The sequence below is a fragment of the Lissotriton helveticus genome, chromosome 5_1 (assembly GCF_964261635.1).
Source record: "Lissotriton helveticus chromosome 5_1, aLisHel1.1, whole genome shotgun sequence".
NCBI classification, from domain to species: domain Eukaryota; kingdom Metazoa; phylum Chordata; class Amphibia; order Caudata; family Salamandridae; genus Lissotriton; species Lissotriton helveticus.
Genome location: NC_136065.1, coordinates 1,420,414,676 through 1,420,436,181, shown reverse-complemented (window position 1 = coordinate 1,420,436,181; position 21,506 = coordinate 1,420,414,676). Strand labels below are relative to the sequence as shown.

General features: G+C 44.5%; 1 protein-coding gene across 15 annotated transcripts in view; it reads left to right on the top strand.

The window, feature by feature from the left end:
• Positions 1-21,506, top strand: part of HIPK1 (homeodomain interacting protein kinase 1) — a 700,213-nt gene that overhangs the window by 596,166 nt on the left and 82,541 nt on the right. For all 15 annotated transcript variants that reach the window (XM_078644414.1, XM_078644417.1, XM_078644415.1 and 12 more), the window contains 2 exons: positions 11,229-11,441; positions 12,340-12,581. In XM_078644414.1, coding sequence (XP_078500540.1) covers positions 11,229-11,441; positions 12,340-12,581 — 455 coding nt within the window. The remainder of the gene's footprint in view (positions 1-11,228; positions 11,442-12,339; positions 12,582-21,506) is intronic.

Below are 21,506 nucleotides of genomic sequence, written 5' to 3'. Positions count from 1 at the left end.
GCTTGCTCAAGAAAATGGGTAGTCAGCTTTGTAGTATTTCTGCCACACCGGATATTGCTACGGTGTTCTCCTATCCGTGTTTTAATTTTTCTGGTGGTCATCCCTACGTATCTAAGTCCGCAGGGGCATGTAATCAAGTAGATGACATTACTTGAATTACAATTGGTGTGACCTCGCAAGTGCCATGTCTTGCCCTCTTCTAGTTGTAGTGTTTTTGTGGGGGATGTTAGGTGACACACACTACATCCCCCGCAGGGGAAATGACCAGTAATAGGAGGTAAACCCCAGGCATTCAAAACGGTGGCATCATGTTTAGGTTGGTTAGTTCTTGGGCGCGTGTGTACCAGGGCATCTTGCAAACTCCTTTCTTTTTTATACGAGAACAATGGTTTCTGCCAATTTCTACCATTACTCGTCAGGATTTGCCAGTGTTTTCCAATGCAACGACTTACAGAGTTAGATATGTTACTGTAGGTGGTAACGCAGGTCAGGGGGACCTCAGATTCACTTTCTTTCACATTGTCTTCCAACAGTGCTTCTCTGTTATTATTTCTTGCTCTTTTCCGACTTTTTTGTAGGATTTTTATGGGGTAACCTCTCCGTTCTAGTTTTATTGTGAGGTCATCCGCTTGTTTGTTAAAATCCGCCAGATTACTACAATTTCTACGTACTCGTAGGTATTGGCCGAAAGGGAGATTTTCGCGTAATGAACGCGGGTGAAAGCTAGAGAAGTGTAGGAGATTATTCCTGCTTGTGGGCTTGTAATAAGTTTTGCTCGTTAGTCGATTCCCAGTTTTGGTAAGTGTGACATCTAGGAAGACAATGGAATTAGAATCATATTGGTATGTGAACCTTAAATGGGGGTCGCAGGTATTGACCCAATCGAAAAAAGCTAGTAAACTTTCCTCAGACCCTTTCCAGATTAAAAGCACATCATCAATGTACCTCTGCCACAGGATAACATTGACAGCATAAGGGTTGGAATTTGTTAGGATGTGCGTTTTCTCGAAGTTGTATACATACAACCCCGCTATACTGGGAGCAAAGGTACTACCCATCGAGGTGCCAGTCTTCTGTAAGTAAAAGGTGTCTTGGTATTGGAAGAAAATTCGTTTCAGTGCCAGGGTAGCGCAATCTATCACAAAGGTCTTGGAGGTTTTGTACGACCAAGTGGTTTGGTCCAGGATGTCTGACAATACTTTGAGAGTTGCATCTTGAGGGATACAAGTGTACAAACTTTCAATGTCTAAGGACACTAGATAACATGGTTCCTCTGGAAGTTGTACATTAAGTAACATTGAAAGGAGACTTTTTGTATCCTTAATGTAGGTACGTGTTGCTTGAATTAACGGTTTAAAGAAAAAAATCACAATACTTGGAAAGTGGTTCCAACTGGGACCCAATCCCTGACACTATGGGTCTTCCCGGCGGTGGTATGCGGTTTTTATGGGTTTTGGGAAGGGTGTAAAAGTAAGGGATTTTGTCTTCTGAGTTTGTGAGGAAATCCGCTTCTTGTTTGCTGATATAACCATCTCTCTCCGCGGTGGAAACCAGCTCCAGGATTTCGTCTTTGAGGAAAGGAGAGGGGTCTTGTTGGAGCACGGTATAGCTAGTAGTGTCCCCTAGAATCTCCCTGCAGATTGTATGGACATACTGAAGGAGTCTAAGAGACCTTCCACTAGGACTTCCTATGCTTACAAGTGGAAGAGATTTTGTATCTGGTGCAAGTCTAAGAACTATGATCCGACGACTTGTAAGGAAGATGTCATCCTTCCTTATCTTCTACAGTTGGAGCAGTCTGGCCTTAATGTCCATTCTATTAAGGTTCATCTTGCTGCTTTGACTGCCTACAGGAAATGCCCTTCGCAGACTTCCTTCTTCCAGATCCCTGTGATCAAAGATTTTTTGGAAGGCTTGAAGAAAGTGTTCCCTCCTGTCAGGCTTCCTTCGCCTTCATGGGAATTGAATGTGGTGCTGTCCAGGTTGATGAAGGAGCCTTTTGAACCTATTCATAAGGCTTCGTTGCAGCACCTGTCCTGGAAGGCGGCGTTCCTCGTGGCCATTACATCGGCCCGCAGGGTGAGTGAAATTCAGGCGTTGTGTTGCCAAGAACCTTATACTGTATTTCATGCTGCTAAGGTTGTTATGCGTACTCACCCTAAATTTCTTCCCAAGGTTATTTCTGATTTTCATGTCAACCAGACCATAACTTTGCCTACTTTTTTTCAGAATCCTTCATCTCCAGCGGAAAGGTAGTTACATTCCCTGGATGTTAGGAGGGTATTGAAGTTTTATCTGGATAAGAACAAAGATATTCGTAGGTCTGACCAATTGTTTATCAATTATGAATCTGTCAGGACGGGTCTTGCGACCTCTAAGCAGTCTATCTCTAGGTGGATTGTGTCCTGCATACAGCTATGTTACCAAAAAGCTAATAAGACCTTAGGAGGTAAGCCTAAGGCTCATTCCACCAGGGCAAAGCTGCCACGACAGCTTTGCTCCGTAATGTTCCGATTGCAGAAATCTGCAAGGCGGCCACTTGGAAGTCGATTCATACCTTTGCTAAGCATTACTGCCTGGACACTGATGCCAGGGCAGACGCTCAGGTTGGGCAGGCTTCGCTGCGAAATCTGTTCGCACAATAGTGGCGTTAATTCTCTTTTCTCCACCGCCGCTTTGGTGTGGGGATGGGCTTGCCATTCTATTCACTAGATTATGACTATACACAGAGATCCCCTACTACAGAAGGAGTAGTTTCTGTCCTGTAACTCCAGTTCTGTAGTAGGGGTATCTCTGTTATAGTCATAAGCGCCCTCCCGCCTCCTCGGTGGAGAGAAATGTTCCTTAAGAAATGCGACAGGTCTGGCGTTTTACGCCTTCAAAAAGAACTGAAAGTAAGTTGGACCTGCTATGCATTCTGGGATACTGAGAGAAGGTTCTGGAAGGTTCTCTTAAAGGCACAGTATCCTATTTAAGCCACATAATGGCAGCCTATGGGGCTTGTCTGTCCAGGTCTTCCTCTCTATCATTTCTGAGGGGTTTTGCAGTAAAAACAAGGGAAATCTGGACAGGCTTTGCTGTTTGTGGATTTTTGGTGGAATTTCTAGTTGAAGTACTGGACAGTGTAGCCTGTGGATATAGGCTGCATTATTTGTCTTTAAATGTTCTCTTAAGTGTCTTTGCAGTTCTGCAATTTTCTGACAACTTAAGAGATTATTTTTGATTGCCGGGGTCCACGCACATGGGCGGGACTATTCACTAGATTATGACTATAACAGAGATACCCCTACTACAGAACTGGAGTTACAGGACAGAAACTACTCCTTGATGTCCTTCTGGGAACCTGGTCCAAGCCCAGCACAGGGGCCCTTGTGAATAGGACAGTCGTCCTGCTCTGGGCGACCCAAAATTCCTTACCTCCAAGACTTTGGGGGTCCAGGCCTCTACCCCACAGTGTGTTTCCCTCCACACCCCGGGCAGGGAATCCAAGAAACTGGATAGGTGAGGCAAGAAGATTTTTTCTTTCATTAGCTTTGCTTTACCTTAGATGAACACTGCATGCCTATTGGGCTGTTACGCCCACTCTTTGTGGGAGACAGTTGCGCAGTTGCTGCCACCGATCCCGGAGGACGCCTGGGCCATTCTCTCACAAGCGTTATCAGATGAGAGAGATGCAGCGCATTTCACTTCGTTGTGGGTTTGATACAACTGACTCCTTGGGCAGAATGTCATTGACGGTGGACATTCGACATCAAGCCTGGCTCAGAACTTCTGGCCTTTTTGGGGATGTCCAGTCTTCCCTTATGCACATGCCCTTTGAGGGCACCCTTTGTCTTCAGAGACCAGCCAGACCCATTGATGATAGGAGTTGGCTGCCTTGTCTAGGTCATTAGAGGCAGCAGGTGGAGTCAGGACTACAGTAGGTTCGTGTAGTTTTGCTGCGTGAATCTTTTCTGGATTCACATGCTGTGCATTATTCCTCCATCTAGTGGTTGGGTCCTGAACTGTTGTGTTTTCCTTTTTAGGTCTCGGCTAGCGTAGGCTGCGCTTGCGCAGTCTCGCTGGCGAGATTTTATGTTTTCTAGTACGGAGGTAAACGAGCTAGCTCTTCTCCATTGGCTGGCTTCCTAAACAGCGGCCAGCCACTGGAGAAGAGCTTTGCCTGTCACTTTAAGCCCCGCCGTTTCAGGTTGAGGGGCGTGTTGTTTGCTGTCCTTTCTCTCCGTGACGTCTTCAGTCACTCAACAAAAAACACGCCCCCCAGTCTGAAAAGGACAGGGCTTATCCGCAGCTGCTGCCATACTTTATTGACTTCCCCCTGTCTTCCCCTGTACTTGTCTCATTTCCTGTTTTCCTATCTCGTTGCCATCCTTTCTTTCGTTGATTTCCCCTCTCCATATTTGCAACATTTTCTCGTTCTGTCTATCCCATTCCCACTGCCTTCATTCTCCCTTCATCCCAGGCTGTCCCTTCCTTTAGCAACGCACCAACCTCACCACTCATCTCGCTGCCCGTCCCCAACCTCTCAGATCAGCGCCTAATCAGCTGCCGCCTAGGCCACGGAGTGACAAATAGGCGGTGTGTTGGCGTCAGACTAGCCGGAGCGCGGCGGACGGGTTCGAGTCGGCAGGCGCGCTAGACTGACGGGCAGCAAGCGGGCGGGAGGGAGGCAGCGGATTACAGTCTCCGAGGGGGCGCGAGCCAAGAGACGCTGCACGAGGCGCTGCCCCCCGGCACGCGTAGGAGGACAGTGGCGGCGACATTCCTTGGCCTGAGCGACTCCAGCCGGGTAGCGGGCTCCGCAGCAATGGAGCTGCCCGCGACCGGTGAGCACGTCTTTGCTGTGGAAAGCATCGAAATGAAGCGGGTCCTCAAGGTGAGTCTCCGGATATTTATTTTAGGTGTGGAGCGTGATCGGTGGGGTGGTGGTGGGGCAGGTGCAAGGAGGTCATTGGCGCCGTACCAAGTTCCCGAACGAAGTTGTGACGCTGCTTTTAACAGTAAAATACGAACCAGCAATAGTTGCCCTGTGCAGTCGTGGCGCTATACAGCACTTACTGACTCCATAGTCCCAGAGGCTATTTGTGGCATACCTGTGGAACGACATGGGGCATAAAGGGGTGTGGTGTACAGAGTGACTTGTTTTCGGGGGAAAGAGGATGTGTGCAATGCATGGGGGATCCAGCCGGCATAGCGAGAACGAGGACAGGGAGAAAGTTCTGCTGAGCATAGGCGCTGCAGATGGTTTCCATGGGATGCCCCAAGGGCTTTTAACTGTTCAGAGGATAGGTTGATGATTTGGGATGCGAACGTTCTGGCCTGTTGACAGAAAACTCTGGGGTGCACGCATGTTCCAACGACACTGAGGTTAAGGTACAAACTGTGGGGTACTTTAGCGATCCACCTCGACAGGATGTGTGTATGTGTGTGTGTGTGTGTGACTCTGTCTGTGTGTGGCTCTGTCTTTGTGTGTGTGGCTCTGTGTGTGTGTGTGTGGCTCTGTCTGTGGCTCTGTCTGTCTGTGTGTGTGTGGCTCTGTCTGTGTGTGTGTGTGTGGCTCTGTCTGTCTGTGTGGCTCTGTCTGTGTGTGTGTGTGTGTGTGGCTCTGTGTGTGTGTGTGTGGCTCTGTCTGTGTGTGTGGCTTTGTCTGTGTGTGTGGCTTTGTCTGTGTGGCTCTGTCTGTGTGTGTGGCTCTGTCTGTGTGTGTGTGTGTGTGTGGCTCTGTCTGCGTGTGTGTGTGGCTCTGTCTGCGTGTGTGTGTGGCTCTGTCTGCGTGTGTGTGTGGCTCTGTGTGTGTGTGTGTGGCTCTGTCTCTGTGTGTGTGGCTCTGTCTCTGTGTGTGTGGCTCTGTCTCTGTGTGTGTGGCTCTGTCTCTGTGTGTGTGGCTCTGTCTGTGTGTGTGGCTCTGTCTGTGTGGCTCTGTCTGCGTGTGTGGCTCTGTCTGCGTGTGTGTGTGTGTGTGTGTGTGTGGCTCTGTCTGTGTGTGTGTGGCTCTGTCTGCGTGTCTGTGTGGCTCTGTCTGCGTGTGTGTGGCTCTGTCTGTGTGTGGCTCTGTGGCTCTGTCTGTGTGTGTGTGTCTCTGTCTGTGTGTGTGTGTGTGTGGCTCTGTCTGTGGCTCTGTCTGTGTGTGGCTCTGTAGCTCTGTCTGTGTGTGGCTCTGTAGCTCTGTCTGTGTGTGGCTCTGTCTGTGTGAGGCTCTGTGTGTGTGGCTGTGTGTGTGGGTGGAAATGCAATAGGTCTCGCATTTGCAAGAGATTAAGCTATTGGCATTGTAAATGACAATGCCATTTATATGTTTTAAAAACAAAAATGTCATGAGCAATGCCAATAGCTCTAACTTTAACAAAGACGAGACCATTGCATTGTAAATACTTGTTTATTTTTTCTTTCTTAGATAGCCTTGACGTACCACCATTTAGTGTCCCTTGTGACGTCGTAAACGACGCATCAATGTCGAAACACGAGAGGTCAAAACCAAAAAACATGCCCCGACATCAGCAGTGTAGGCACCGTTGACCGCGAAGAGAAAGGCAGAAGGGCTGGACGCCAAAACGCACGTGTTTGAGATCGAGAAGAAGAAAAAGAGGTTGTAAGCAAAAAATGGCTAGTATTCTGCAACGAAAGAGTTAGAAAGCTTGAAACCATTCAAGATACTGAAGAAATCCGAGACGCAAACAAAAAGAGCGTTGAAGATTTAGAGCCTCCGACGACCCCATAACCTCTAGAGGAGCAGGAAGAAGAGTTATTTTTCGGACAAGAAGAACAACAACAAACTTACGTGGGATCTGAAACCTCCAAGGTTCAAGAGCTACAATGGCAAGACCACGACATGGACTTCCCAGAGGAAGCTGTCAACACCTATCCTATCCCCAATCATGTTTTTTGCTTGAGACTTTGATGCCTACACAATAAAGGAACCAATTCCTTTCTATGCTGCCAAGTGTTCTAGATCAGTGAAAAGAGGCTTTTAAGGAGTATGCCACATGTAAGGCAGTCACGCCTAGAGGAGAGAAAAAATACGAACACTCCTCCAAGGACCCTATTTACATCAAAGGTTTGGTGACAGCTGATTCCATCATAACAGCCACGGCCAAGAAAAAGGCTAATGTACCAATCACTACTGGCTCATCACCAGACAAAGAAAGCAAAAAAAGGACCGTATAGTGAGAAAGGTCGAGACCAGTGCAGCAAACCCATGGCACATCGCGAATTCAAACGCTTTGCTAAACAGACATGCATACTAACACTGGTAGGAGGTAGGGGAGCTACTAAAGCACTTACCGGAACAATACCAAAAGAGAGCAAGCCACTTGGTAGAGGAAGGGAAGAATGTAGCAAATGCTTGCTTAAAATCTGCCCTAGATGCTGCGGAAACATCAAGAAGACAGATGATGATCGGCATCACAGAAAGAAGACACGCAAGGCTGCGGATCTCAGGAGTCAAACCAGTGGTGGAGAACAACATACTGAATGTACTGTTCAGTGGGGAACAGCTCTTTGGAAGCATAGTGGACGACACGTTGACCCCAATAAAGAAGGACAATGAGACAACAAGATCTATGGGGGCTCTACAATTCAAAGATGGCATGCGTAGAGGCACCCCATCAAGGACGCCGGCGGTTAGAGGGGACTCATCAACCCACAACCTTGCTTCAGTCATATCAACAAGGTTACCATGGGGGTAGCCAACGACAACAACAAGGGCAGCAACAAAATTGGCAATAGCAACAGGGAAGATAATCCTTTCGAGGATGCCCCCATGGAAGAGAACTTCCGCAGAGAGGGGGAGCGCCCACAAAAACTAAATGACTGCATTACAAACACCTCACATACTCCAGAAACATCACTGAGTGTGCCTGCAAGGGACACAAACATCAAACAAACTAACAGTTCCTCCAGCATTCTACACCAGTAGGAAGCAGACTAAAGTACTTCCTCTAAAAATGGAGAGAGATCTCTTCAGACAAATGGATCTTATACATAATACAGTATGGTTACTGCAGTAAAAACACCTCCAAACAAAAGCCCAAGGCGGAAAGTACATTCCAAACGAGAAACTACTCTGCTACTCCAAGAAGTACAAGAACTGCATGCAAAAGAAGCTATAGAACATGTACCACACAAGGAAAGAAACTAGGGAAATGACTCCACGTAGTTCCTAATTCCAATGTTAGACGGAACGCTGCGTCCTATCTTAGATCTCAGATTCCTCAGATTCATAAAGACTCAAAGGTTCAAGATGACAACCCTGCAAGAGGTGATACCTCAACTGCAATAAGGAGACTATATGGCAACTATAGACTTGAATGAGGCCTATTTGCACATCCCCATGAAAAGAAAACGCAAAAGACTATTACAAATTGTGGTCAACGAGATGCACTGCCAATTCAAGGTGCTAGCATTCGGTCCAAAGTCTGCACCAAGAGTGTTCATAAAGTGCCTAGCAGCAGTGGTCGCTCACGTAAGAAGGCAAGGAATCCATGTATACCCGTACTTAGACAACTGATTAGTAAGGGCAAACGCGTACAAAGTCAGCATACAACCTATATGGCTGGTAATAAAGACACTGGTCCAGCTAGGTTGTTCCATACACTGGGAATAATATTCCCCAGAACAGGAAAAGGTGGTGTTGGGAGGAAAAATAAATGCAGTATTGGGGAGGTGTTACCAAGCGAAAAACTAACAATAGCCCTACTAAAGGAGACACCGCTATACCAGAAGGGGCAAGCTCTAACAGTGAGGAAAGTAGGGAAGCTGCTAGGGAATGATGGCTTCATGCATTCACTGAATTCCCAACATTCTCCTACACATGAGACCATTCCAGGGATGGCTTCAAGCAAAATGGTCACAGGCAATGGGGAATTGGGAGGATCATCAGGGAGGTGGGCATAATCGTGATTTGAAAGATTTTGTAAATGAAGGTTGAAGTCCCTAAAAATGGTGAAGGCAGAGGCATCAATCTTAGTGTCCAGTAGGTGGGGGGGATATCGGAGTAAACCATTAAAGGAGTACTGCTTGGTAAGCGGCCTTTGAAATGATAGTGTTTTGAGCTCCAGTGAACCGTTATGTACTACCAATGATGTTTTAAACGCGCTGCGGTAGATGTCAGCTAAGCCTCTACCTCTCTTCCCCACACAATCTAGCCTGAATACTGAGCAACCTACTGGGACCGCCACTGAATGCTCAGATCCAGAGGCAGTGTGGGCCCAGGTCTTTGTGACAAAGACAATATCTAAGGATTGCGTCTCTAGGAAATCCGCAAATTCGAGAGCTTGTTTAACGAGGGAGCGAGCATTGATTAGAGTGTAATGATAGGAACCAGTGGGATGGTATGGCTTGAGAGGGCCTTAGGTCTTTTATTTTGAGGTTAGAGAGGGTAAGCTTGCAATTGGGACAGGTGGGAGAGTCCGATAGACCAGTTGGATACAAAATTGGACCTTGGCATCGCTTACCTGGGTGGTTCATGCTGAGCAACTGATCTTTGGAGTAACGTAGAGTGTCTTTGAGCTGTGAGGCAAAACTGGCAAAATGGCTGCCGCTGAGCATGGTCCAAGCATTGACTGGTTCAGCTGGGCTTGCTTAGGCACGCTTTTGGCACACCAGCTGCGCAGACACACTATTGCGGTCAATTTGAAGGTCGGCATCAGAGGGGGGCGTGGTGACCTGGCGCTTTGCAGCGCAAGCTAAAACAGTGATTGGGTCAAATTAAAAGCCAAACAAGGGTCCAGCAACCCCTTGTGTTCTGCCACAAGCCTTTCTGGCAGATACTACTGGTAACTCAAACTAAACTAAAGTAAAATGGTAAAATTAAGTGAAAGCATAACATAAACATATTCTAAATCCCCTATTGTAAATAGGTTTCTTAAGGGGCTTGTACTTATGTTCCTACTTGCCCCTTACAACATACCTCAGTGGGACCTTAATTGGTTCCCACCTGCCTTGTGTGCTTCGCTTGAACCTCTGCACAACTGCCCCCTTGACTGCTTTCTTTCAAAACAGCCTTTTTAGTGGCAATAACTTCTGCCAGGAGGGTGAACCAATTGCAGCCCCTGTCATCCAAGCCTCCTTACCCGACCATCTTCCCTAATAAGTTGGTGCGTCTCACTAGGGCCTCTTTCTTACCGAAAGTGGTAACACCATTCCCTGTGGGGCAATCGGTAATTTTTCCCACTTTCTATTCTCCTCTGCATCCCTCTGAAGAGGAGGAGCAACTCCAATGTCTTTACCTAAAAAGAGAGTTGTCGTTCTACTTTGACTGTGCAAAAGAGTTCTGGGTGGACGACCAACTCTTCATGGGATACGCTGGATCAAAGAAAGGCTGTGCTGTGCAGAAGACCACTATCTAACGATTGGTCATCCTCTGCATCAAAATTTGCTACACTTTGGCAAATAAACAGCCTCCTGAAGGCTTAATGACTCATTCCACCAGAGAGAAGGCTGCGACCACAGTGTTGCAACGTGATGTTCCAGTCCTTGACAATTGTCAGGCTGCAACGAGGGCATCAAGGTACTACTGCCTGGACATTCAAGACCTGAGGGACGGCCTTTTTGACTGTTCTGTCCTGCAGGACTTTCTGGTCTAAACTTGTCCACAGTCCCTCCTCTGGGGATGGTATTGCTAGGTTATCTATTCTAAGGTAAGGAATCTGCGGCTTGATGTATCTATCAGATGGACAAGTTACTTACCTTCTGTAACGCTTTATCTGATAGAGACATAATCTAGCCTCAGATTCCTTACCGACCCACCCATCCTCCCTGCACTGCATACAGGTTTTTAGGGTCAGGGCGGATCCCTTTCAGGGCCCTAGTTTTTCTAAACACACCCCTGTCAGTGCACTTCGATGCTCCACGCTCCTGGCATGTAAAGTCATGAAAAGTAACTGATGTCAGGACGCCAAGGTGGGGCCTATATAGGTGACGTTGACGTCACTTCCAGCGCGGAAGGCGCCAAGTGGAGCCGAACTACACCACCTACCGGCGCGCAGGGGTATTGCTCGACCAAAAGTCTTCCAGATCCAGCCTGATGCTTGGGATGTTCTAAGGTAAGGAATCTGCTGCTAGATTGTCTCTACCAGATAATAAGGCGTTAGTTACCGAAGGTAAATAACTTGTCCATTAGACACACAACGAGCATATCTGATTTCCAAGTGAAGGTTTGATGTGAATCTTAGTGTTTTGAAAATGCAACATTGAAAAGTATGTTCCATCTCTCCTTTTTTTTCATGTAGGACAATTTCTGCGCTGGACGTAATTCCCTCACAGGTATATTCTTTGATTGGAAGCAGCCCTCTGCACCCTTCTTCCTCTTACAACTCCCTTATACAAATTCAAGAACAGCGGCAGCCAATTGTAATTCCAGATACACCCAGTCCTCCTGTGAGTGTCATTACTATTCGTAGTGACACCGACGAAGAGGAAGACAGCAAGTATAAACCGACCACGTAAGTAACATGCATGCGTTTAACACTAAGTGGCTTCACTACTTGATACCGTTTGTGATATGCATTGTTCCCTAAAGTTAAATAGTGATCAGTATACTATTTTGTCATCTGTTTAATGCGAGAGTAAACTCGAGACTTGTTCATCGCTTGGCAGTGCGTCACTCTGTGATAGATCCAGCATTTGGCAGCAGATGTGGATCACCAGTCCGGCAAGGTCAAATATTTGTTTGTTGCGCCTGTTACCAATTGAACATTAAGGATTTGACTTGGAACTGGTTCAGCAACCATCTCTGAAGACCAGATTTGACGGTTGATCACAAGATCAGTAACAAATATCTCTCTGACCTGATTTGACCCTTTGACTGCATGGCGGTGTCCTGTTGTGAATCTCCAGGGTAAAGGTTCGCTTCCTAGTCGAGCAGAATTTTATTAGCCTTTGCGAAGCCAAGTCGGTGCTATGAGAGAGCATTATTTAAGTGCTTAGAAATAGATTATTCCCACGCTGCTTGTAACATCAACATTAGAAATAGCGTGAAAAGCCAATTGTGGAAATGTATCAATAGAATATTTTCACGGCATTGATCCTCTTGACCCTGAATCTTGAAAGATCTAAGACTAATTAATTTCCCAGGTTTGAACACCTACTTGTTGCCACCGTAGGGAGCGTTGCCCTGTACTTTAGGTCGGGGAAGGCATGAACCAAACGGAAACCTTAACTACGGCACACTTGTTCTAGAGTTCCTTAGCAGCCTCCTCTCATTCATACTTGTGCTTTGTGATGAGCCGTTTGCATCCAGGCTTTTCTGCGGCTCCCTTGATATTTCTATGTTGAAGAACAGACTTGAAATGTCATCTTTGAATGGGACTCGTTTCACGTTCTCATAAATGTTCGTTTCAGCTCCAGCTTGAAGCAGCGCTCTAATGTCATCAGCTATGTTACGGTCAATGATTCTCCTGACTCGGATTCTTCTTTGGGAAGCCCCTACGCTGCCGAGCAGCTGTCTGCACTCAATGGAGCGATTGGCGTTCTGGAGGTGCCACGGCGGCTGTCGCACGGCCAGAGTGCCAGCTCACGCACCATCATTGTACCGCCTTTAAAGACCCAAGTGCATAGCTGCACTATAGATACTCAGCTCTCAGGTATGGTCGTTCTTGTACTCTGATTTCAGTATAAAGTTGTGTGAAATAGGCGTGTCAAAATCCATGTGCAAGGCTTGATAGAAACAGAAACTTGGCGTTTGAAGTGGAAATGTCGCACCTCCGTTTGGGAGGGCAGTTTTTTAAAAAAGATTATCAAACATTGGCCATTTATTTTTACCATACATCTCTACAAGACTTCTAATGCAGCTCCACATTGTAACCCGTACATTTGTTGTTCATCTACCGTTTAACCGTTTAATATCATCCTATATTGCCCTGAGGGGTTCTGTTGACAAAGACTGAATGGTGGCAACATAGGACAATGTTGCATGTATTTTTTTTTAGATTTCTTCTTTAGACTGATGCAGTTTCCATTGAAAAGGGTTTCTTATTTTTTAATGGGGAAAGGTTTGTTAAAATATGACCTGATGGACTATTTACAGTTTGGTTGTGTGTAGAAAACCTGTTTTGCATTCTCGAAACCATTCTCTGTTAAATGTGTGTGTATAAATATGTTTTCATTTATATACACACATACATATTTGTATTCATATACAGATGTATCTATCTGTCTCGATTGCACCTTTGTAGTTCTAGTCGGGTCACAGTTTCCAATGAAAGATATGCTTGTTCTCTTAATAACTTTGGTGCTGGTTGACGAGCCTGCCTGAAACTTCCAGATAAAGTTTATCTAATTTGCATTTGACAAGGCAAGTTTTGTGCAGCCACCAGAAAAAAAGTTTAAGGTGTGTCAAAGTGAGATTCCTAATTTTAATTCCCATAGGATTTCTGCTGTATGGTGCACAAAAGACCTTGCATGAAATTACAGTGAACTTCGCATGAAACATAACTTTACTCAAGGAAGTGCCTTTGCGTGGTTTGGTTTAAATCCGCTTGAAACTTATTGAGAAATTTGCATCTAATAATTTTGTAGGCACACTAGAAACCATTAAATTGTAGAGATAACTTGTCTGCGACCTGGATTTGCGGACCATTCATGGACCCAACAGTTCAGAAGTATTCAAACCTTATTGAATCAGGGATGTGTTTTCTTCCCCCTCTAAAATGTTGGATCTGCAAGCCCAAAGTTGTTTATACAGACACCAATGCTTTCTATTTGGCTGGCTGCACCTTCACGGAAAATTATTACAGCAGCCAGTACAGGGTGTGGAGACCCAGTTCCTATATTCTGGGGGGAAAAAAGTGAAAGCAGCAATAAGGGGCAGGTGGAGCTTCCTTTAACCCCCTGGCTCAGGTGGGTAACCGACTGTATTTAAAATGTAAATAAAAATGATTTTGCTGTGTGGTTTGTGGACCTCCTGGCTGGGTTTGTGGCAGTATTTTGGACCCCTGCTGGGCCTTTCGTGTGATCTGTGGATCTAGGTCCGCACACGAAGTGGAAGGGCCAGCATGAGTCCTCAAGCCAGCAAGGGGTACGTGTACCCTTAAAGCTTTAACAACCAATAAATAGAGCCTGACCAAAGGCCAGACTCTGCAACCAATGCCCAGTTTACATGGCTGAAGCTGGTTTGGCCTCTGGCAGCAGGTTCCTGCTGCAAACTTTTGCTTCACACAACAGGCACACCTAATGCAATGCGTATGACCTTGTACTATTTTTACCTCAAAATAACAGTTAAAAGTGGAATATAATTTAATAACACCTACTCAAATCAGTAAGTGATACTACATTCATAGTCCTCTCTCTGGTAATGTATGGGTAGTAATATATAGAATATCTCAAAAATTATTTACATCATTTTTTTTTTTATAATTCACAGCAGCAAGAATAGTACAAAAATACGATATACGTTTTTACTCAAAGAAATACATTCATGACAAAGTAGATTCCTTAAATAAATAAATACATCCATTGATGACTCATCATCATCATTTCATCACTTTATTTCGATTTCACAAAGAAATCATAAAAGTATACATCAATATAAAAACACCAACTACAATAAAACCATGGTACATATTTACATAATTCTGATTTTCATAAACATTCAATAACGGTTTCTAATCACAAGAGCTGATCTAATAAAACCCAGTACAGCATTACAGATGTTTGCAGTTGACAAAGATAATAAATGTTCATATCCTTCTTTATAATAGCACGATCCAAAGGATAATAATAATGGTCTAATAAAAATATTTCTTGGGACCTTATACAAAGTGCAAAAAAGAATAAGATGCAAGGTGTTTGGCGAAACCTTATTATTACAGGGGCAACAAGGTAACTTCTCACTCCACCCCCCCTGCTTTGGAAAGGCAAAAAGGAAGTGTAGAGTACCAAGGCGAAACCTTGTCAAATACAAACGCCATTGCGTATTCATAATATATGATAGATAAAATGGTCGCACTAGTTTGCCCCGAACACGTAATACATATTCACTATTCCCTAAGGAACCCAAACTAGAACTATAGGCGTTTTTGATGGTTGACTTAGCATCCTTATTGATCATGCCAGGATTTGTAAACATGTTTCCTAACCCAATTTTATAAAGGGTATCTCTGACATAGCGAAGCCATGGAATTTCCCTATAATACTCAAGTTTAAGGCAGTCTTGTAGGATATCTTTTGTCAATTTCAGTTCCTCAGACTGCCAAACCTTAGACCACAATAGTAATGGCGCTACTTTTATAATGTCACTTGCAAACTCAATACCAACCTCCCCATGATATTTGATGTGCTTGATGGGACAGATAGGAGACGTTTTGTAAATTTATTCTCCATAATCTGTAGCTTTTCACAATTTTGTGACCCCCAGACACCAGCACCATAGGTCATAGCAGAGACACATTTAGCCTTATACAAAGTTATTATTTCAGCTATACGTCGTTGTCCTAATTTACTAGCAAATCGAAAAAGAGCTTCAATTGATTGTGTAACCTTTTGAACCCGGGCTACTATCAGAGGTTTCCAGTTCAATTTTTTATTAAAAAGGTTTCCCAGGTAATTGAAGTTGTCAACTTTCTCTATATTTGAGTCCCTCACCATGTACTTGCGGTTTTTAACACTTTTCGGACCACAAGTCATGGCAAAAGATTTAGTAAAATTGACCCCAAGATCTAAGTTACCCATAAACATGTCAAAGGCATTCAGGCACGTCTGCATGCTATTGGGAGTAATGGTCATTAGGACAGTGTCATCTGCATATGACAACATTGGAATTCTTTTGCCATTTATCTGAGGGAAATCAGCACCAGTTTCTAACAAAAAACTTTCTAGTCCGTTCGTGTAAACCAGAAATAAAAAGGGGGCTAAAATACAAGCCTGGCGGACACCTTCAGTAGATAATATAGGTCTAGTTTTCTCTCCCCCAGGGCCATATCTAATTCTCACCGTTGTGGCAGCGTGAAGCCTGCGGAGCAGAGTAACCAAAGGCTCCTCAAACCCCATAGACTCCATCATCCGCCACAATTTACCCCTACATACCGTATCGAAAGCACTGGACAAGTCCATGAATGCCAAATGGATAGAACTATTCTTGGCACCCATGTACTTGCCCATAATCAGTGCTAAGTTTAAACACTGCTCAGTGGTTCCTTTCCCTCTTCTAAAACCATATTGGGATTCTACAATAACCCCCGCTGACTCTGCCCATGTTTCGAGGCGAGCCAATATCACCCTACCCATTAACTTACATGACGCGTCTATTAATGATATTGGCCTATAGCAGCGTGGGTCAGACTTATCACCCTTTTTAAAAATTGGTACCACAACCGCCTCTTTCCAAGAGGTCGGAATGGACCCCAGGATGATTGCCTTAAAAACATTCAAAAGTAATGGGGACCAGACCTCCAAATTATTTTTGAAAAAATCCAAGGGTACTGCATCAGGGCCTGGGGCCTTTAAGGCAGCCCCCTTGGTCAAAGCCAGCTTTACCTCTGAAAGCATTAATGAATCACTAAGTGATTTTGCTGATTCTATATTAAAATTATAATCACCATCACCCGTGGTAGCAATCAACAATATCTCATTTGGGTTAAAAATTTTACTGTAGGGGGCTACCCAGGAGTCTTCAGGTATATGCACTCGAATAGTATTATCTTCCCCTGATTTTAAAAAAGGCCTATTTATTATCTCCCAAAAGAGCCTATTATCCCTTAGATCAACCGCTTTTTCCAAGTCTTCCCATGCCTTGGTCCTTAGATCATTTTTTCTCTTAATCAATACCTCCCTATATCTTTTCCTAGCAGATCTAACCAGACCTCTATCACGTGGGTCTTGGCATAATGCCTTTGTTAAAAGTGTTTGAGCAGAAGAACATTCTGCGTCAAACCATTTAGGCCCACAATCTTGTTTCTTCCCCCTTGTCTTTACAAGGTATGAAGCAACATTTCCCAATAATAATTCAACATTCTCAATTATGTGGTCTGGATCTGATATAGTTGTCAGACAGATTTCTAATTTATCCTGATTTTCCTTAAAGACATCCGCTTCAAGTTGCCTCACATTTACTTTGTCCCACCTTAAAGTAACACCCTGGTTTTGGCTATATACTATAGGTTGTTCTACAAACTGGTTCTTCTCGAGAGCCAGATTAAAACTCAAAGTTAGGGGGTTATGGTCACTAGCTGGGTTCGCCTCAATTCTAAAATCTTTCAGAAAATGAGTGACCCCTAGACACCATGGCAAAATCAATGACACTCATTCTGCCCCCTGTACCTTGAAAAGTGGATATATTCAATGCACCAGAAAAGCTAGACTTATCCAAGATGCATAAATCATTATTCATGACAATACTATTTAGAGCCTCCCCTTGTTTTGAATGGGTAAAATGAGCCATAGGTTGGTCAGTTAAATCCATCAGACCGCACACCCTAGATCCGCTAAACTTGCATAACTCACAGTTAAAATCACCTAACCATATAATTAGAAGAGGGAAGACCCTGTTTGTCACCTTAACAATCTCTTCCTGTAGGTTATCAATAACTATGGTTTCATGGGGATCAAATATATTGTAGTACCAATTTACAAGAAGAAGGGTTACCGGAAATAAGTCCTTGATCGTAAGTAATTGCTACCAAGGTGTTTCCACCACTCTGGTCACATGCCTTAAGTTATTTTTTACAGAGATAGCTGTCATAAGCCCACCCTTAGCTCTCCCTGCCTGCGATGGTATTGCACAAACATTAAACATTTGAAATCCATCCAAACACTGATCCACAGTATTCCATGTCTCCTGGAAGCAGGCAATGTCAAAAGATTCAATATAATTTAACCAGACAGGATCCTCTAATGTTCGTCCAAGGCCGGCTATATTCCAAGAAATTAAACGGAAACATCTAGCCTCCACCCGATTGCCTTCATTTCCCTGTAGTGATTTCTCTATTGGATGAGCTGGGTCACACCCATCTACCCTATTTTCACAGCAATTTGTTACCACAACAACATCAGGAGTATTTATATCTCTAAATGTGCAAGGGTTGTCTCCACACCACTCTTCTAAGTCAGAATTAAGATTTAGTTTATGAATGGATCCCGTATTCCCTTGAATAACATTTTCTCCATTTTTGCCATAAACAACAGAATCATTATATTGTTCACAGCAGTTTTGGAGTATATCACTAACCCAAGGGTCCTCCACAGCATTTATGTTATGTGTTGTCTTCACATCATCCCACAGGGTAGAATCATGGTGGGACACTGGCGCAGGCATAACACCCTCAACCAAAGAAGAAAATGTAAACATTTTGTCCCGAACTGGGATTTTTTGTTGGGAGGTTAGTCTCAGTCAGTCATTTAAATCCATAGGGGTTAACGGATCAAACATATTTGATAAAGGAACATTCCAAAGATCCTTAGGATTTGAAGGGAAGTGGTTATTTGAACTAGGGTACATATTAGGGTGATTTTGCGGAGGGAAAAAATTTACATTTCTATTAAAGTGGGTGGGAATAAACTGGTTCATAAATTGTTTCCGATGATAGGGAAAATCCAAACCATGTCTCATCCGAGGTGCAATCGAGGAGAACATCATGGTTTCCGGGTAAAAGTATGTCAAATTTCGGGTTGACACTCCTCCATTACTATTACCCGGGAACCAGTCACTAATATAAGTGACCACCCTATGATCCCGAAAGTTGACAATAATCAGATCACCCTCTATATCTTTAGGGCGTATGCCCACCCAAAAACACCTTCTAACTGAGACAATGTCACCATTCAAGTGTAAAGGTAGTGGTCTATTCAAACGTAGCCAGTGAATGACTTTGTTTTTTAAGCTAGTGTTTGATTCCACATTTCCCTCTGGGACAACAGGAACGCCTGTTAAAATAACAACAAAATTAGATCAGTCAGGGGGCAAATCTACTGTGTTTTTATAATTAGATTTACCTCTATTAAAGGAGTTTTTTGGGTAGAAGGTAATCTATTGGTGTGCAGTGGCTTCAAAACCACTGGACAAGACTTTTCTTTACTTGTGGCTTTCCTAACTGTTAAAGCTGATGTGCCTGCTGTAGTGATAGAATTTTTAATCGCAGGCACATTATTCGGTTTCACAATAGAAGTGTGTTGCCTACATTGATTGCTTTCAGATTGTTTATTTATAATTTTATTTTCAGTTAGAATAGCTGGAGTAATTGGATTTGAGTTCTCTGATGGGGCGAACTGTGGAAAAAGGCAATCCAATTTTTTATCCATCCTTTTAAGCCTTTCAACTAAAGGGAGAATAAGAGCCTTTAAAAGACTTTCAACAGCCTCAAAAAGCCCATCATTAAGAGTTGATTTGTAATCCATGACAAGTTTCTCTGTTGTTACTTCTTTCCCCACTGTTAACTCTTTCCCGACTACATCTGATGGGAATTCTTTGGGAACAGCTACCTGTGGTGGCTTCCACGGGTTGCCCGACCCACTTTTATTTTTCCCTCCCTTCCTTCTTCTCTTCCTAACCGGAGAGCGTACCACTCCTCTGCTCTCTTGTCTTATTTGATTTTCACGCGGTCTACTTGATTTAGTAGTAGATTGAGGATCAAGCAGCGTGACTATCTCAGTTTGGATCTTCAGTGGTGGAGGTAAGATGTTACTAATAGAATGGATAGGATAGGATAGGTTAGGATAGGATGTACACTTATAAAGCGCGAATTGCTGCCCGGAGGCGTCCAAGCGCTGGGAATACCGTGGTCCCCCCAAAAGACCCAGGAGGAAAGAAGAGTAGAGGTTAACTAGACTGGATGGAATAGAAAAGTATTTAACTGTTTGCGGAAAGCCAAAAGATTGGAGTTGGCTCTAAGGTGTAACGGAAGGGCGTTCCAAGCCCTGGCGCCATTATAGGAGAACGTCCTGCCTCCGGATCTGGATCTTTTTATATTGGGGACTTTAGCAAGGAAGGTCTGACTGGAACGGAGGGTTCTGTTGGGCATATAGTGAGTGATTAAGTCCCGAGAGAATGGGGAACATCATCCAAAGGTAGGGGGGTATTGAGATCTATAAGGTTATTTGATATGGCCGTGGGCAAGTTACTTTTACCCTCCTCAGCTAAATCTAAGTCTTCCAATAAAAGTCGGTTTTCTTGTAAAATTAAAGGAATGTTATCAGTGTTAAATAATTCCGCATCAGCCTCAACATACGTACTATCGAGTACCGAAGAGCTTACAACAACCTCCTCATGATTAAAAGGGGCCTGTCTCTTAAGGAACTCAATTGAGAGGCGACGCTCGGCCCTCCTTTCAGCTAGAGCTAACTCTCTGTCAATATCTTTAGTAGCTCTAGTAAAAAATTTATCAAGGGGTCCGAGGATGGATGCATTCACACAATTAGGTAAAGAATTGGGAATCGGGCTAGACATTCTTGAATAATAATACAATAATAAATAATGTCTAAAAGAAAAGGGTTGGTAAACAGGAAGTGGGAAAAATAAATCAGCCTATAAATAATTAAATTAGAAATAAAACACACTATTTCACGAATTACAATTAAAAGAGCTCAGGGGTAGATAGGAGTACAAACCTAATGATAATAAGTGAATAAAACTAAAACAGAGCTTATCAGAGGGGGAGCCCAGCCCAGCCTCTTCCGGCCCGTACGGCCACAGACGGTCCCGCCCTTGTCCCGGCTTCTCCCGGTCGCTCCCGCGCGCTCCCGCGCTGCGGGACACGGCTGTTACAGATATACAGTCAGGGTAAGAGGGGGAGGAGCCTGCAGGGAGAGCGTCCCAGGTGGTGGCAATTGGGGGTTGCGGCGCTCCTGGGACTTGTAGTCCTGCGCCGCAACACTCTCGCAGCCCTGCACAGTCAAAACTCCTTCAAACAAATCCCAGCGTTAGCAGGCTGACTCCTCGGCCAGCACAGGCAGCCCCACACGAAGCGGGACCCGCGCAGCGGGTTCCGCGAGCAGTTGGCAGAGAACGGGGTTAAAATCGGCAGAACAAGGTCCCAGCTTAAGGATAGAACAACTTGAGGTAATCCAGCGATGAAACCAGCGGAGACGGCTTTAACCGTAAGGATTGCGGGGAGGAGCCTGCAGGGAGAGCGTCCCAGGTTGTGGCAATTGGGGGTTGCGGCGCTCCTGAGACTTGTAGTCCTGCGCCGCAACACGCTCGCAGCCCTGCACAGTCAAAACTCCTTCAAACAAATCCCAGCGTTAGCAGGCTGACTCCTCGGCCAGCACAGGCAGCCCCACACGAAGCGGGACCCGCGCAGCGGGTTCCGCGAGCAGTTGGCAGAGAACGGGGTTAAAATCGGCAGAACAAGGTCCCAGCTTAAGGATAGAACAACTTGAGGTAATCCGTATGACCTTGTACTATTTTTACCTCAAAATAACAGTTAAAAATGGAATATAATTTAATAACACCTACTCAAATCAGTAAGTGATACTACATTCATAGTCCTCTCTCTGGTAATGTATGGGTAGTAATATATAGAATATCATCTAAAAAATTATTTACATCATTTTTTTTTTATAATTCACAGCAGCAAGAA